The 17,440-nt window shown below is 46.7% G+C and overlaps 1 protein-coding gene across 1 annotated transcript in view; it reads left to right on the top strand.

Moving 5' to 3' along the window:
- grid1a (glutamate receptor, ionotropic, delta 1a) overlaps positions 1 to 17,440 on the top strand; it is a gene marked incomplete at both ends in the record, with an annotated part of 259,970 nt that overhangs the window by 205,134 nt on the left and 37,396 nt on the right. Inside the window, 3 exons of the mRNA XM_084450816.1 lie at positions 1,583 to 1,636; positions 10,786 to 10,959; positions 14,586 to 14,747. Of these exons, the coding sequence (XP_084306942.1) occupies positions 1,583 to 1,636; positions 10,786 to 10,959; positions 14,586 to 14,747 (390 nt within the window). The remainder of the gene's footprint in view (positions 1 to 1,582; positions 1,637 to 10,785; positions 10,960 to 14,585; positions 14,748 to 17,440) is intronic.

The following is a 17,440-nucleotide window of genomic DNA, read 5'->3' as shown; positions in this document are numbered from 1 at the left end:
ATCCTGTTCAGACAGGGCCGGAGTACTGTCCTCCCTTGCGGTAATTTTTCAGCGTTTTGGCCAATCACAAATTAGCAAGAAAAAAGGCATTACATTGATTTAAGAGAAAAGAACCCGCCCTAAGGGAGGCTAGCCTCCCTTCCATAGATATCTATGGGTCCTCCAGCTGCATGTTATAGATGTCACTGTTGGAGGTTTAGAATTTCAATAATGGGTTTTTATCCATAGGGAAAACCTTCTTTATGAACAAAACGTAATGTATATTTTAATCCCTCTCTTCTCTCCAAAAACTGAGGAGGACTGTCCTCCCCTGCTTCAATGGACGAGCCTCCACTGATACACACACACACACACACACACACACACTCATACATATACACGCACACACATACACACACACAATGCTCTGTTGTATTCAAAGTTGATTTATTATCTGTTATTACATTCATGAAGTTTTAATATCATACTATAACTGTTACGAGTGGCGGTGGACCCGTGGGCGCGTTTATTAACAGCTGGTCAGAGAATGGGGAGGGTGTGTGGATGCGTGTCTGAGGGCCTGTAAACGAGATCGTGAGTGAATGCGTGTGTGTGTGAGGGACATGCGGAGGGGTGGGACCTATGCTCCCCCCCAGCACTGCTCTCTGTAAAGCGCATTGTGTTGCCTCTGTGTATGAAGTGTGCTATACAAATAAAATTTGATTTGATTTGAGGGGTGTGGTACAGTATAAATGTGTGCGGGAGTCCAGGATCGGGAAGCCCGCGGGGAGACGAGAGGCGGAGGCAGGCGGAGGTCCAGCCCGGGGTGGGCATAGGTCCCACCCCTACATATTCCAGAGGGAAGCATAAAAATCAGTTTCACCCGGGGGCCAGAAAAGTGAGCTGTAAAAATTCTCCCCTGACCTCTCTTAACGTTAGCGTGAATGCTAACTAATAGTCCATCTGTAGACTCGTAACATGCAGAGTTAAAATTATCCCCAAGAAACACAGTACCCTACTGTGGAAACCAACATATAAAAGTATTGTTCACATTTGTTCTCGTCTCGTCAGGGAAGAATTTTTACAGCTCACCTTTCTGGCCCCTGCGTGAAACTGTTTTTTGGCTTCCCTCTGGAAAATGTAGGGGTGGGACCTCTGCCAACCCCCGTTGCTCTCTACAAATGTGTTAAGCTAATCCCTGACCCCAGAACAGGGCAGCGGAGGCTCGTCCGTGACAGAACTGCAAGACCGCAAAATACAGACACAGTGATGAAAGCGCTGCTGTTGCTGTAGCCACCATGATCCAACCTAGTAAGTTGGTGGTAGCTAGCTCAGCTAGGCTTGGCTAGCTAACATTACCACCCAACCATTGGCTATATTGACCAATCAGAGGTAGATAAAAAATAAAACATTCTAAAAAACAGCAGGTTAGACACATCGTGTTAAAGGATGTACTGTACATTTCACACAAACTATTAAAAAGTTGGACACTAAAGTGACATGTAGTGTTCATGCAGCTATTGACCTTCTAAGTCTGGGGAATTAACCAACTGTTACAGTACACTAATTCTAATGTCTCTCATCTCTCTCTTCCTCTCTGCAGGCTGTTGAAACCAATCTGGCATCCAAGGACAGCCACTGGGTGTATGCCAATGAGGTGAGACCATTAGCTCCTCCTTCATCGCAGTGACTGTTGAGTGACTACACCCACAATGCTTCTCCGTCATAGTAAAGTGGCTGTAGCATTAGCCACCGATGCACATAGAGAAACATGATAAGCAATAACAGCGTTTCCATCCTCTTTCATATTCAGCCTCAGCTCTCACGCCATGTCCACTTTCATTCCATATTGACCGATTTGCTTTCTGTAAATGCATTCACAGCACTTGGATCTTGTATGTATTTTTCTACCTGTTCTTTGTGGTTCTGACATTGGCCTTAAATGGTGCTCCAAAGTGGCCTTAACATCACTAAATGCGGGGCACTTTGTGAGTATCAAGCAGCATGTCAGCCTTAGACCTGACTGGATTTGCATTGATTCTGGATGATTTGAAGAAAGGCCCAATAAGTCATCTGATGTCACTATACTAAAAGCATTGGCAACAGGCATGTTTCTTCGATCTTCATTTCCACACTATTACTGTTGCTTTTATTTATGATTTGCCCAATTTTTGTTTGTTTTTTTAACACAGCTACCCATTAGCAAACTCTCTCTCTCTATCTCTCTCTCTCTCTCTCTCTCTCTCTCTCTCTCTCACACACACACACACACACATTACTGTTGCTTTTATTTATGATTTGCCCATTTTTTGTTTTTGTTTTTTTAACACAGCTACCCATTAGCAAACTCTCTCTCTCTCTCTCTCTCTCTCTCACACACACACACACACACACACACACACACACACACACACACACACACACATTACTGTTGCTTTTATTTATGATTTGCCCATTTATTTATTTTTTTAACACAACTACCCATTAGCAAACACACACACACAAACACACAAACACACAAACACACACACACAAACACACACACACACACACACACACAAAAAAACACACACACCAAGCACACTCACTGCAGTACAAAATTGTGTGAGGACCATTCCTGTATGCAGCTTCATGAAAACACCCCTACATGAATGATAACTCCACCTCATAACTTTGCTTTAACATCCTGAACATGTAGTAGGCATCGATCTGTAAGAATCCATTCAGTGTAATTTATTGAAGTATCTGAGACCCCCTCTCTTGGACAGCCTGCTCGTGTGATTAGAGGGAGATGGTGAAATATGAAAGTGAATCTGATGTTTCATTTGCAGCATGCAAACACATTCCCCCCTTTAAGCCAATTACTAAAGAGTGCCACCAAATTAGCTTTAATAGCCTCAGACTGTGGAAAGTATGAGATAATGGCATGTTAATTTCTGGCTCCCTCTCTTAATGGTTGACATGGTCTGGCATATTGTAGTTATCAATCCCGGTACACTATGGTAATGAGCGAGTTGTGACGCGTGTATGTCTGTCTTCTTTGACATGTATCACAGTTTCAGATCCGCAATAAAGGACACTAAAAGTGTCTATGACGACGGTCAGAGCTGAACTACCCCGGAAGCCTCTCGTGTTCCTACGGGAGACTTAACTCAACTAAAATTTTATTTATAAAGCACATTTAAAACAACGAGGTTGACCAAAGTGCTGCATAGGTCCAAAGCAACAAACACACAGCACGCAACTTTACACTACAATACACCACACACAATAAGCAATATAAAATACGGTACAATACAGGGGCCATCCGGTGTCCAGCTCAACCTGAGTTGAAGGCCTGGGAGAATAGGTGAGTCTTTAAAGAAGACTTAAAAATCTCTATGGTCTGGGCAGACCTAATGTGTCAGGGTAGACTGTTCCAGAGCCTAGGGGCCTCGGGGCTGGGCTGACCTAATGTGCCAGGACAGACTGTTCCAGAACCTAGGGGCCGCCGCCCCAAAGGCTCGGTCACCTCTAGTCTTCAGCCGAGTCTTTGGGACAGCCAGCAGCAGCTGATTAGAGCATCTCAGCTCTCTAGCTGGGGCATGGAAGTGCAGGAGTTCAGCAAGATACATGAATGATGGAAGAAGGAACGAATTCATGTGAGTTGAAGAATAGAACATGACTATACGGTTGTCGACCGTACCTCCTCATTTTGAACGTTTTGAACCCACAAGCTGGGATCAGTCAGCAGCCACTGATGCGTGTGTGCAGAGAGACAGTGAAGAAATCCTCCTCCCTAAATCATCATCAAAAGCAGGGTGATTTTGGCACAGATGAGGGTAACTGACACTGCCTGTTGGAGGTTCAAGATGGATGACGCTTCGTTGGAGGATTTGTTGTTGTTTTTTTCGTGAAAGAGGGGTGGTGACACCTGAAAGTGTTTGATTGATTATGTGGAGGCACGCCTGTCGGCGTGACAGACAGAGAGGCAGACGACGGCCGTGAAATGATGGATGTCCAGGAGAAACGCCCGTCAAAACCCAGGATGGAAACGGACAACGTTGCAGTATCTCGGTCATGGCACATGTGGGGGAAAAAAGTAATGGTGGTAAACTTGGGTTCTAAGTACGTTTCAATAGTGTGGGGATTTAATTTACAGTGTTAGAAAAAGTTCAGTTATAAATCATGTGAATATGAATGGGTATGAATAAGTCAGCCATCATAATGGACTTATAATTAAATTAATCATAATCTACATGTTCCACTATACAATCCATCATAGTAAATACAACAGTCAACACTTAAAATCAACAGGATAGCATATATCTCAAAACTCTCTCGAGCATCCCTTACGTGATGAATTCACTCTTCTTATGGGAAGCACTATACATTATAGTCTCTAGTGTAAATTAACTAACAAAATCATATTTTCTGTACGGTGCATCAACATGAATGCATGTACTGTATGGGGTTATTTGAGTAAATGAGGGTGGATGGTGTTTAAGTACACTGAAATGGAGTAAACACTTTCTCAGAGTGAGGACTAGATGGGTTCAGTTGTCAGTTGGTGAGATTATACTAGTATACATGCAGTAGTAGTAGCAGTAGTAGTAGTAGTAGTAGTAGTAGTAGTACAGTAGTAGTACTAATAGTAGTAGATGTAATAGTATAAGAAAATGTAGTACTACTAGTAGTAGTAGTAGTAGTAGTAGTAGTAGTAGTAGTAGTAGTAGTACAGTAGTAGTACAGTAGTAGTAGTAGTAGTAGAAGTATATACCGTGTTTGTGTGTGATGTTGGGGCATCAACAAAACTACCATTAAAGGAGAATGCTCGTTTTTGACAACCTGGACCTTATTTACGGCATATTATAAGACGTTTGACTTACGAGATAACTGGTGTAATTCGGAGGCCTGTAGAAGAAATGTAAAATCCAGCACGAGCCAGTATGTCCATGTAATGGCGGCGGACGGGGCACTGAGAATGCAGCTTCAAAAAATATATTTTTTCTGCCGCGAAACGGTTGCTTTCATCAATCTGTCTTTATGAATCGCTAGTTGTGCTTACATAGAGCAAGGGCTTGTTGTGGTGGTATGCCGTAAATAAGGTCCAGGTTGTCAAAAACGAGCATTCTCCTTTAAGTATCATTACATTACATACCTAGTAAACCTCCAGTTAGTACACCACCTAACAGAGTGTGGTCATAGGCCAGTGACATCTAGGGTTTGCGTTGCGCCGATGAGGCTGCTGTCACATTTCGTATCTCCCACCGTCTGTCCCCGGAGAAACGGGGGAATGTTTTATCTGCTGTAGAAGCAGGAAAACATGCCGCCGCTCGAACCGAGGAATCAACAACCCCGAAACTGCACTCTTTGCTCGTCAAGTGTGCAGCCGATCGACCTGTCAAACCAACAGGGAAGGGCGCTGTTGCTCGATTCGAGTTAATGACCGCCGCCGGGCGGGAGAGCGCCAGACTAGGTCCCGCCGGCAGTCGTACCACAAGGGTTGTGACAAGTTCAAATAGGGCAGCAATGAAAAAGTGGACCTGGTTGAACACATACCTTTCCCAGCCTCAACGGTGAGACCGGCAGTTGTCACGTCTGCTAATATAGCAGGGGAGGACGCCGCAGCTCGAACCGGAGGTTGTGACAAGTTCAAACAAGGCAGCAGCGAACAGGTGGATCTTGTTGAACACATTCCCTGCCTTAACCGTGAGACCGGCGGTTGTCACGTCTGCTAATATAGCAGGGGAAGACGCCACAGCTCGAACCAGAGACAACAGTTTTCTGATGGGACCGGAGCTCTGAGCGGCTGGGCCCTATTGTACTCACAAGCACCACCACCCCCCCCTCTTTCTCTGTGCAAAGGAGCTACAACACGGCTCTACCATTTGCTAGCTAAGCAAAGCACACCTTAGATGCAGACTGTACATTACCACAGACAGGCACAGGACAACCAAAATAACAATTATCTGTATTATTATAGTCGCCTTCATCAACATTCAAACCACCGCTCTTAAAAGAGCATGGTGGGTAAGGCAAAGGACAGTCATGGACCCCGTCAGTAGGTGCGCCGTTTCTTCCCCCAAGCCTGTGGGTGGGCAGCTGGCGCACCGGGCTGGAAGCCCCGATGGCCGGCGGGACAGCCGGTCGATGGGCCGCGGGTGGGCGAGACACCACAGCAGGTTGTTTGGGCTTGTTTTTTGAGACCGACGCCTTCTCACAGTAGAAACAGCAGCAGCCGAGACACGAGGACGCGCCGGCACACTGTGCCTCCCCGGAACGGCGAGGGGGAGCCGGTCTTGCTCCTGGCTCCGACATTGCTCGAGGATGTTGGAAACAGCAGAACCAAACAACCCGGACTTGCTTACCAGCGAGTTGAGAAGGACTCATCACGCAGACCGGTCAACGACAGCCACAGATGGCGTTCCTGGACAGAAGTGACAGAAGTGGCCATCACTCCGCCAAGGCAGGAGGCTGAGATTCTTACAAGCTGGCCGACGACCCCGGCCGCTTCGGCCATCTACGCTCTGCGCTTCCAAGGAAGAGGGGCCCGACTCCTTATCCAGCTGGCCAATGTAGATGGCTAACATGGCAATGGATGAGGTGGCAGCGACAGCTTGCACCGCCAGCTCGTAGGTCTTCTCTGCCAAGGACATAGTGGTCTTGTCCTTGGGGTCGGACATGGATGGTTTTCTGGCCGAACCAGAGGCGGAGGAGCCAGGTGGCGATGTCGGGTTCGAGCAGAGGAGAGCCAGTGGTCATTACTTAATTCCAGCCGGCCACTCTGGTACCTCTCACTAGGGGACATAGCGGAGCTCTCGGTGAAGCAGGCTGGCCCCATACCGCCTCTATGAATGTATCCAGGTCAGGCATCACCGGGAGGAGACGAGGTGCAGGCTTGGAGGATGAGCTCCAGAGAGGCAACCCCATCACAGCCACATCCTCCGGGAGGGGAACATCAAGATGATGATCTCTCCAGCAGCTTTGAGAGGTCGCGGTCGAGGGACCCAGTGGCCCACTGGAAGACGAACTGCTCGCCTCTGGGGCTTCTGAGGCTGAGTGTTCGTCGGCCTCAGAAACATCTTCTTCTTCATCAGACAGCGGCAGGCACAACATCGGCGCTGGCTGCTGAGGAGGTACCTCTACATCATCACCACCATCTGAGCTGAGCTCTACTGTACGGTGAGTCAATGTGTAGTCATCTCTTTCTTCCTGCTTCTCACTCTTCTTGCGAGCTGAACGTTTCTAGGAGCAGATATGCAGGTGAAGCCTGCTTATACAGCTGCCACCTGGCCGCAGGGTGCGGCCTTCGGGATGCACAGGCCAGACCCTGCCGTGCGTAAAACCTCCCGTCAGCACCCTGGACAGCGTGGACAGGTGATCAACGGGATGTACCGCCCCTTCGTCATCGCCCAGGCAGCACTCCTCCCCACCTGCAGGCCATGTGGCAATGAGGACCAAACAGGGAGAGCACCAGCTGAGACCAATTGGCTAATGAGCGTCCAGGCTCCTGAAACACCCAGCCAGCGAGAGAGACGGCAGTCTGAGGACTCTGAGGACACCCACAGCCTGACCGGCCTCCCTCGTGTGCCCAGGCCCTGCGTCCCCCAAGAGCCCCCGCTGACGGAAACTACTTTTGTTAATGTTTCTCATCTCCTGAGTTTTTTGTTTTTGTTTAAATGCGCGACGGTGCAGAATAGCTACTCGCCTCAGCCTGGTCTGCTATGCTCCACCTCTGTTGCTCTACTTAGGAGGTTACAAAGCATGTTTTTTTTCTTCAGTCAATGTAGCTGGCTAGGGTTTCTCAAGCCAATAGGAGCTTGCCCTTTGGGGCGGAGCCCCACGGAATAGAACACTGCAGTTCTACAGAGCGAAAACCAGAGGCCTTTTAATAACAGTTATGTTATTATGCAGCTTAGTAGACAAACCAAAATAAGACTCAGAAGCCACACTGTAGAAATAGAACTAAGAACTTACTCTTTATGTGTAAATTAAACATCTGGAATAAGAAAGTAACATTATAAGGATCAGTTACTTTAAATGCAGGCTAATAGATTAATTAGTCAAACAGAAAATGAAACAGTCAGTCAATCAATCAATCAAACAAACAATCAATCAATCAATGTATTCTTTACAAAATATACCTTCATTCATTGTTGAATAAAATGTAATAAGAAGGCAAAGCAATCCAAATGTAAGTAAGTAAGACAATGGGCAGAAACACAACTTGTTGCTAATTCAAAGTCTTCATCAGTTCATCTTCCTGTCCAACAATCGTGATCGCTCTCCTACTGACTCTGCCAGTTGATATGGAACTGAGAGCTGTAAACCCGCCTTATCTGCATGGCCAAGTAACCCGACCAGGTCACTGGGTGAGGGGAATACTTGATTCTGATTGGCAAATGCACAGCTAGAGTCAGAGTTTCACATCACATATTCTCCTGCGAGTACGCACGCAGTATTATTCTCTCTAGGGGCGGCTGTAGCTCAGTTGGTAGAGCGGGTCGTTCAGTGATCGAAGGGTCAGTGGTTCGAATCCCAGCTCCGACTATCCACATGTCAAAGTGTCCTTGAGCAAGACACCTAACCCCAAATTGCTCCCAATGAGCAGATTAGCACCTTGCATGGCAGCTAGTGGGAATGTGTGAATGAGTCAAATGAGCCATTGTAAAGCGCTTTGAGTGCCGCTAAGGTGGAAAAGCGCTATATAAATGCAGTCCATTTACCATTCTCTTGCCGATTATTCAAGACAGAGATAGACATGCAGATAGGTATGTGAATGGGCAATTGCTGCATTCTAATATCTTGTTCCTTCACTTATAATGACACATCCCATCCTCGCAATTCAACTCGCAAGTCTATCAGGGGTCAGAGACATTGCTGAAAGAAAAGGTAACGGACACTTTCCATTTCACTTACGGTTCAAATCCCTAACCCTAACCCTAACCACATTAACTATAGGATACTATCGCCATTGTTCCTCCAGGGAATATGATATACCATTTTGCAAATCCATAGCAACGCGATTAAGCGCAGAGGGACAGGACAATGAAAGTCAGCAGTGAGCAAAGCATAATAACATATTTTGTATATTTTAATTTAGAATGAAAGAAATGTGAGTAAAGGGCACATCATTTTCATCTTTGGCAAGTGGCCATGGGATAAGTAGGATAATACACTCCGAAGTGTTCTATTATTGAAAAACAGGGCTTACAATGCGAAAAACCAAACTACTGCGTTAATCACATGTGGATTAATTAATTAAAGCGTGGTAATTAAAGCTTAACACTCAATAAGTGATACACTGTAGACTAGTCTACATTATTATTCTGCCTATTAAAGTTAATCTCATCTTATCTTAAATCACGGCCAGTCTGTGTTAATTTTCTCCATTTGTTGAAATTCTTCCGTCAGGGTCATTGTGTATTAGCAGCACGTGTCCCTGGTAAGACAAAGAGTATAACCTCTGGACATGAGGTCACATGTGCATGAACCCTGTGGCCTATTCTGTCGGACTAATTATTATTATGCCACAGTAACTCGCAAATATTAATTATTTACAACCGAGCGAACAAATCAGGTAGGCCAGAACAGGATGTCAGTCATAGCTTCATGACTCATGTTGTGGTTTGGTTTTAGATAGATGTTAAATTAGTCTTGTTTATTTCATAATAAGCAGGTCTAGAGCTGAAAGGTTTGAGAGCTGAGAGAGAGACAGAGTGTGTGTGTGTGTGTGTGTGTGAGAGAGAGAGAGAGAGAGAGAGAGAGATAATGAGAGTGAAGGCTTACAGAGAGAATACAGGGTAGAGAGAATGTGAGACCCATACAGTAGACTATGAGATGGGGGGGCTGGAGGCGAGTGAGTGAGAGCCTGTTAATGAAAGATAAACAGATCTAGGTGGAGAGAGAGGCTGAACAGGATTAGCAAAATGAAACCTGGACAAAGAGGCCGGGAGTAAAATGTTAAATAATTGGACTGCACTTACATAGCGCTTTTATCCAAAGCTTTACTCTCATTCAACCATTCACAGCAGCTGCCATGCGAGGCACTATCCTGCTCATTGGCAATTCGGGATTCAGCGTCTTTCCCAAGGACACTTTGACATGTGGAGAGGAGGAGGCGGGATTCGAACCGCCGACCTCACGATAATTGGACAACCCGCTCTACCACTGAGCCGCAGCCGCCCGAGAGTGAGAGATAGAGGCCAGGGGGGGATAAACAGGGAGATAGGTGCTGTGAGCGAATGAGGCCAGCCTGTGACCCGGCGGCTTTATAATCTGGCCCTAGTGCTCCCAGAGGGCTGTTGTCCAGCAGGACATTAACCTTTGACTAACCCTCCAGAGACCAGAATGCAGTCCTTCCCCTCATCGCAGCTGATCCATCCTCACACAGGTCTCACCCTGTCTGGCCCTTCCTCTCAAACTCTACCCCCCCTCCCTCTCTCTCCCTCCCTTCCCATGCAGACTCACCCTTATCGAGTACAGCATCCTCTAACACTGAAAACAGCAAGCTTCAGTCAGTGGCGTATTTAGGGGATACATGGGATACGAGCACCTCTCGCAGGGGGCGGCAAGAGGAGCAGAAAAAGAAAACAAAAGAAAAAAAAAACTCAGCGAAAAAGTAAACCCCCCCCCCCCGTCAACAAGTCGCACTACACCCCTCACGCCCCCCCCCCTGAAACTGAAAGTGGGGGGGCGCCGTAGCGGGGGGTTCGCCCAGGGTGGCATATAAGCTAGAAACGCTACTGGCTTCGGTCACGCGCATCGCTTTTCTTTGTCCTTCGAGTAAACGGGCTCCGTCTTCCTCCCCGTCTCGCTCTGCAGGAGGTGAGCGATACCGAGATCATGGAGCTGGTCCACAGCGCCCTGGGGCGGATGACCGTGATCCGCCAGATCTTCCCCCTGTGGAGGGACAGCAACGTCCGCTGCGTGAGGAACAACCACCGCATCCCCTCCCTGCTGTGTGACCCCCAGGAGGGGTACCTACAGTCCCTGGAGGTGAGTGTGTGACCCCCAGGAGGGTGAGTGTGTGACCCCCAGGAGGGCTACCTACAGTCCCTGGAGGTGAGTGTGTGTGACCCCCAGGAGGGGTACCTACTGTCCCTGGAGGTGAGTGTGTGACCCCCAGGAGGGCTACCTACAGTCCCTGGAGGTGAGTGTGTGACCCCCAGGAGGGGTACCTACAGTCCCTGGAGGTGAGTGTGTGACCCCCAGGAGGGCTACCTACAGTCCCTGGAGGTGAGTGTGTGTGACCCCCAGGAGGGCTACCTACAGTCCCTAGAGGTGAGTGTGTGACCCCCAGGAGGGCTACCTTACAGTCCCAGGAGGTGAGTGTGTGACCCCCAGGAGGGCTACCTACAGTCCCTGGAGGTGAGTGTGTGTGACCCCCAGGAGGGCTACCTACAGTACAGTCCCTGGAGGTGAGTGTGTGACCCTCAGGAGGGCTACCTACAGTACAGTCCCTGGAGGTGAGTGTGTGACCCCTAGGAGGACTACCTACAGTCCCTGGAGGTGAGTGTGTGACCCCCAGGAGGGGTACCTACAGTCCCTGGAGGTGAGTGTGTGACCCCCAGGAGGGCTACCTACAGTCCCTGGAGGTGAGAGTGTGTGACCCCCAGGAGAGCTACCTACAGTCCCTGGAGGTGAGTGTGTCACCCCCAGGAGGGCAACTACAGTCCCTGGAGGTGAGTGTGTGACCCCCAGGAGGGCTACCTACAGTCCCTGGAGGTGAGTGTGTGACGGAGATTGTCTAATCAAATCAAATCAAACTTTAATTATATAGCGCATTTCATACACAGATGCAACACAATGCACTTTACATATTCCAGAGGGAAGCAAAAAAACAGTGTCACCTCTATACCTAACGGACCCCCCACCCACACACACACCTGGCTCAAAGATCATTTGAAGTCTGGAAAATAACGTGTAAAAAATAAACAGTTATTTGAGCTTGTCCTGATATACTTTCAATGGCTCCAATGTGCCTGCAGGCAAGCTAAATCAAGCGCATCTTGGAAGGATTTCATGTACAATTAGACCCAGGGCTGCTGTAGCAGTCAGCGCCACTACAACCAGTTCATCACTGCGACACTCTTATCTGTGCCATCAGTGAGCTCTCACGGGCTCGTTCGTCATTCACCCGACGTCACTCCGCGGATTGTCACCACGACACCGACAACTCGGCTGCCGCTCGGCGCCGTCACAAGATTGTCATCGCTCCGACGACGTGTCCGTCCTCACCTCGACGAACACCATCACTCCGCCACTCCCTTCGTCCCCGATAGTGGGATTATGCAGAGTTGCGGATAAACAAACCTTGGAAATGTCTCAGGAAATGTTGAAACTGTGTATTCATCTCAATGTGTATGTGCAGTGGCCAAGATTTGGAGGCTGCTGTATCCTGCTTTGAGCAGATGGCAAAATTACGTGGTGTTTATACTTGGTTCTCTGTACTTTATGAGAAAGAGGGTGCTGGCTTATACCAATTAGTTAGCCGAGAAGAGAAACACAAGATATCTTTTTCACAGTTTTCTGTAACATACTGCAGCAAGAGTAGCAAAACTTGTGTCTTTTCCTTTATTATATGTATTGCATCAGAGTATCCCCAGGTTTCTCAAAGTTAAATTTAAGACTTTTTAAGACTTTTTCAAAACCACTTACAATGAAATTGAAGGCCAATTTCACGGTCAATTCTGACAAAATTATGAAGAAAGTAATGGAAAGTTGGTATGAATTTAAGCCCTAGAAAATAATTTACCATGCACTTGAATGTAATAACACATTTTATTATTATTTTCACATTCTATACTCTCAAACTGTGCCTGAGGTAGGTGAAAAAGATGCATATTTTGCATGAGAGTCTGTCTCAGAGTGATTGACTGCTCTATTTTTGAACTGAAGCAAAAAAAAAAACAACAACAGTACACCAGGTATGTACAGTACATCAGTCCTGGAAATGTAGATCAATATCCACTGTCCAAAAGAACAAGTGTTCAGTGTTCACATCACACCATGCTGCTTCATCATACTCCAGTGGTTGGCAGCAGTATGATTAACTGAGGCATACAACAAAGAACTGACCACCTGGCTAGATCACAATACATCCATTGAGTGTCACTACACACAATACGTGCCTACATTCTTCTGAGTTCTTCTCCCTTGGACACAATTTGTTCATCCAGGCTCTTGAGCTCAGCCAACTTCTCCTTGCGGCTCCTTCTGAAAGCATTGGACTTGGCAATGAGCTCTGCCTTCTTGCCGCCATGCTTTCCCTCAGGCTCGTCCGCCAACTTGTCCGCATCTCGTGCTAGACGTTCAGACACTTCTTGGATGGCTTGTCTGTTCCTCTTGAGCTGCTCCAAGTGGTCCCCTGAAGCTTTTCTTTTCTGGGTCTTTCCCTCAGATTCCTTCCTTCTTCTTTCACTCTCTAGATGGTTTTGGTATCTGGTCCTGGCTGCTGAAACTGAGGCAAGGAGCTCTGGTGTGAGTGGGACATGACCATCTAGCGTTCCTCGTTCCTGTTACTTCGTCGCATGTGCTGCAGGTCTTCTTCTCTCAAGATCACATGATGCAGCACGTTGACGTAAACAGTAGCCTAGCTGCCTACTGTACTGGCTAACGTTACTGTCGTAACATCTAGCGAACTAACACAAAAGTTCTCTTATCAAATTATCTATTCTACTAAAATATATATATATATGGTCCATGGTCACTACAGTAGAATATATATATATATATATATATATATATATATATATATATATATATATATATATATATATTCTTCTGTAGTGACCATTCACTAGCAGGACAATGTATAGTTTTTGAATGGTTAGAATTCACGGCGATCTAGCCTTGTTGATGTTACTGTTAGGTTTATTTGACTACAGTACATTACCCAGGTCCCTTAGCGGGTGATGACGTTAAGGAAGTGAGATGTGAGAGAGCGTGTTGTGTTGTCAGAGCGAATGCAGTGTGAAAATAAATACGAGTTATTTTCTCCGTCCACAAAAAGCCTTTCTCAGACCTTTTGTTTCCCACACTCCTACACTACTCTGTTTTAATCACAAAGGTTGAAGGAAACTAATTTAAGACGTTTGTTCAAAATTCAATACTTTATCATAAAATCCAATTCTTTTTAAGCACTTTCAAAAATTAAATTTTATGCTTTTTAATACTTTTAATACCCAGGGGCTACCCTGTTGCATGCACTGGATGCTCTGGGCCATCTGTGTATGGGTTTGTATCAGAAATGAAACAGCTGTATAGTCCAATCCCCACACACTGGCATGAGAACAAAAGCAAGTAGCCATTGCCACTGATGACAGGTTATGGGAAGGTTGAATAGAGGGATAGGTTGGATGAGAGGTCTGAAAGAGGTCGAAGAGGAACGTTGGCCTCATGTTCTCTTTTTTCCCTTCTCATAGGAAATGAAAGGTCCTTCATTTTGTCATTTTTTTTGTAATTCCATGTATGCCTGCCATTGTTTCAGTAATGGCATAAACTCCCCTCACAAGAGAACATGCTGCAGAGGAAACTAACCATTGTGTATTTCACTTTATTCTCAGATAAGTGGTTTTGATGTGTGTTGTTCTTTTTATTTTTCTTTTTTTTTTCTACCGCAGGTCTCTAACCTGTACCTGTACGACAGTGTGCTCATGCTGGCCAACGCCTTCTACAGGAAGCTGGAGGACCGGAAGTGGCACAGCATGGCCAGTCTCAACTGTATGAGGAAGTCCACCAAGCCATGGAATGGAGGCTGGTCCATGCTTGACACCATCCAGAAGGTACCAGGACAAAGCGCTCCTGCCCGACAGCTCTTGACTCTGAATCTTACATTTGAAGGGGCGCTTTATCACAATATTTTTTAATCAATCCATCATGTTATGTAAAAATATTGTTATTTGATTTAACACATATGTGCTATTACTATTATTTCAACCAAACACATTCTCGTCAAGTGTTTTCCATGCCATCTGGGCTGAGTGATTCAGCCTTCTCTGAACATTTTAACAAGAACAGAGAGAACTTTTTAATAATTCAGTACACCTGTTACTTGGAATATGAAATTGGAACATTCAGTCCAAAATAACATTAAATCCGAGCAAGACAAAAACGGCGTAACACTTTATGTTAAGGTCCTCTAAATAGGTAATAAGTTCCTTATAAGATGCTTATTAAGACCCAAGACGGTGTATTGCCATGTATATGGTTCACACATACCAGGAATTTGACTGGGATTAAGGCATACGCTGTTGTAGATGACTTAGGACAGGGTGCAGGACAGGACAGGACAGTGCAAAGACATGACAGTGTAAACAGTACAAACAACTGTGCAAATACAAAATACAAAAAACAGTGCAACAAAATGCAGTGCAATGTACAAATTACGATATACAGTTAAAAATAAAATTAAAATAAATGGGGAGGCACAATTACAGTATGTGTAACTGAGGCATACAACAGTGTGTGGTGAGTGTATGTACGGTGTGTGTGCAGAGTGTGGTGGGTGAACAGTGTTACAGTGAATGCAGTGTTGTGTGTGTGTGTGTGTGTGTGTGTGTGTCTGTGTGTCTGTGTCTGTATGTGTCTGTGTGTGTGTGTGTGCCATTAAGTTATGTGGAAGAATCAGGGGTGGTGTGCAAGTGGTGCAGGGGGTATATAGTCAGTGTGGGGTGGGGCGTCACGGGGGTCTGCCGTGGGACAGAAGCTGTTTTTGTGGCGAGTGGACCCGGTCCCGATCAATATTCCACAGTATACCAATACTAGAAAGGTACTGCGATACCCTGCCGTCAAGAACGTTACAATACCCCAATTTATTAGTACCGGTAGGCTACTTTAAGAATGAGCTGTATTTCCGAGTTGCGTTGAGGCAGTGTGTCGGGGCAGTCTCTCTCCCTCTCTGCTACTCTGGGGCAGTGTGTGTGCGTGTGTGTGTGTGTGTGTGTGTGTGCATGTAGCACTGTGCTCTCTCTCTGCTACTCCCCTTTCTCTTCGCTACTCCCTAAGCAGAGTGTGCGTTCCAACCGTCAGTCCAGTTCACCAAACTACTTTCAGACCATTCGCTTATTTCCGCAAACGTTTGGGGCGGACACAAGTCTAACGGAAAAAAGCAGTACAATAGTATGCAAAGAACGTTGCTCTGTGCTGCGAGGCTGCGACCCACTCTATTGCGCGTGCGACAGAGTGAAGGAGGGGGAACAATAGCCTGGCTCCCGCCCCTGAATCTGAATGGCGATTCAATCTGAGTGTTAGACTAGTGGAGCAGAGCACACACTTTCAGCTTATAATTGTAGCATTCCAAGCGTATTATTTTACAAAATATATATATTTTTTAATTTAATTAATAAAATATTTAGTTTAAACAGTTCACATTCTGTGCTCCGACATTGTATTATTCCATTACCCTACTTTTCCTGATATTTTAGTTTTTTACCGTGGCATCGCTTGAGAATCGGAATCAAGATAATTTTAGCAGGTATCGTACCGAAGTTATAATTGTGGTATCGTGACCACACCCGTCCCGATGGACCGCAGTCTCCTGCCAGAGGGGAGTGGGTCAAAGAGACCACGGCCAGGATGGGAGGGGTCAGCCGCGATCTTATTGGCCCATTTTTGGGTCCTGGAGGCATGCAAGCCCTGTAGGGATGGCAGTCCACAGCCGATCACCCTCTCAAAAGAGCAGATGATGAGCTGCAGTCTGCCCTTGTCCTTGTCTGTTGAGGCTGAGAACCAGATGGTGATGGAGGAGGTGAGGATGGACTCCATGATGGAGGTGTAGAAGAGTACCATTGTTGTCTTTGGCAGGTTGATATTCTTCAGCTGCTTCAGGAAGTACATCCTCTGCTGTGCTTTTTTTTGGTGAGGGCACTGACAGCTCCCACTTGAGGTCCTGGGAGCTGGTGGTGCCTAGGAAGCAGAATGAGTCGACAGTGGACACTGGGGTGTCATTCATTGTGATGGGGGGGGGAGGGAGGCTGGGTGTTCCTAAAGTCTACAGTCATCTCCACTGTCTTGAGTTACGTTGAGCTCCAGATTGTTTTGGCCGCACCAGGACAGCAGCTGGTCGATCTCGAACCTGTAAGCGGACTTGACGCCCTTGGAGATGAGACCGATGAGGGTGGAGTCATCTGCAAACTTCAGGAGCTTAACAGACTGGTGGCTGGAGGTGTACAGGAAGAAGAGTGGAGGGGAAAGAAGCACAGCCTTGGGGAGAGCTTATGGTGATGGTCCTGGAGTCAGAGACATGCTTGCCCGGTTTCACGCGCTGCTTCCTGTCAGACAGGAAGTCCGTGATCCATCTGCAGGTGGGGTCGGCCACGCACATCTGGGAGAGCAAGCCCTCCAGAGTGAGCGGGACGATGGTGTTGAAAGCCGAGCTGAAGTCCACAAACAGGATCCTGGCACAGATGCCTGTGGACTCCAGGTGCTAGAGAATGAACTGGAGGGCCGTGTTGACAGCGTTGCCCACTGACCTGTT

The sequence above is a fragment of the Borostomias antarcticus genome (genome assembly GCF_949987555.1).
Source record: "Borostomias antarcticus genome assembly, chromosome: 2".
Taxonomy (NCBI): Eukaryota; Metazoa; Chordata; class Actinopteri; order Stomiiformes; family Stomiidae; genus Borostomias; species Borostomias antarcticus.
This window is presented reverse-complemented; position numbering and strand designations above follow the sequence as displayed.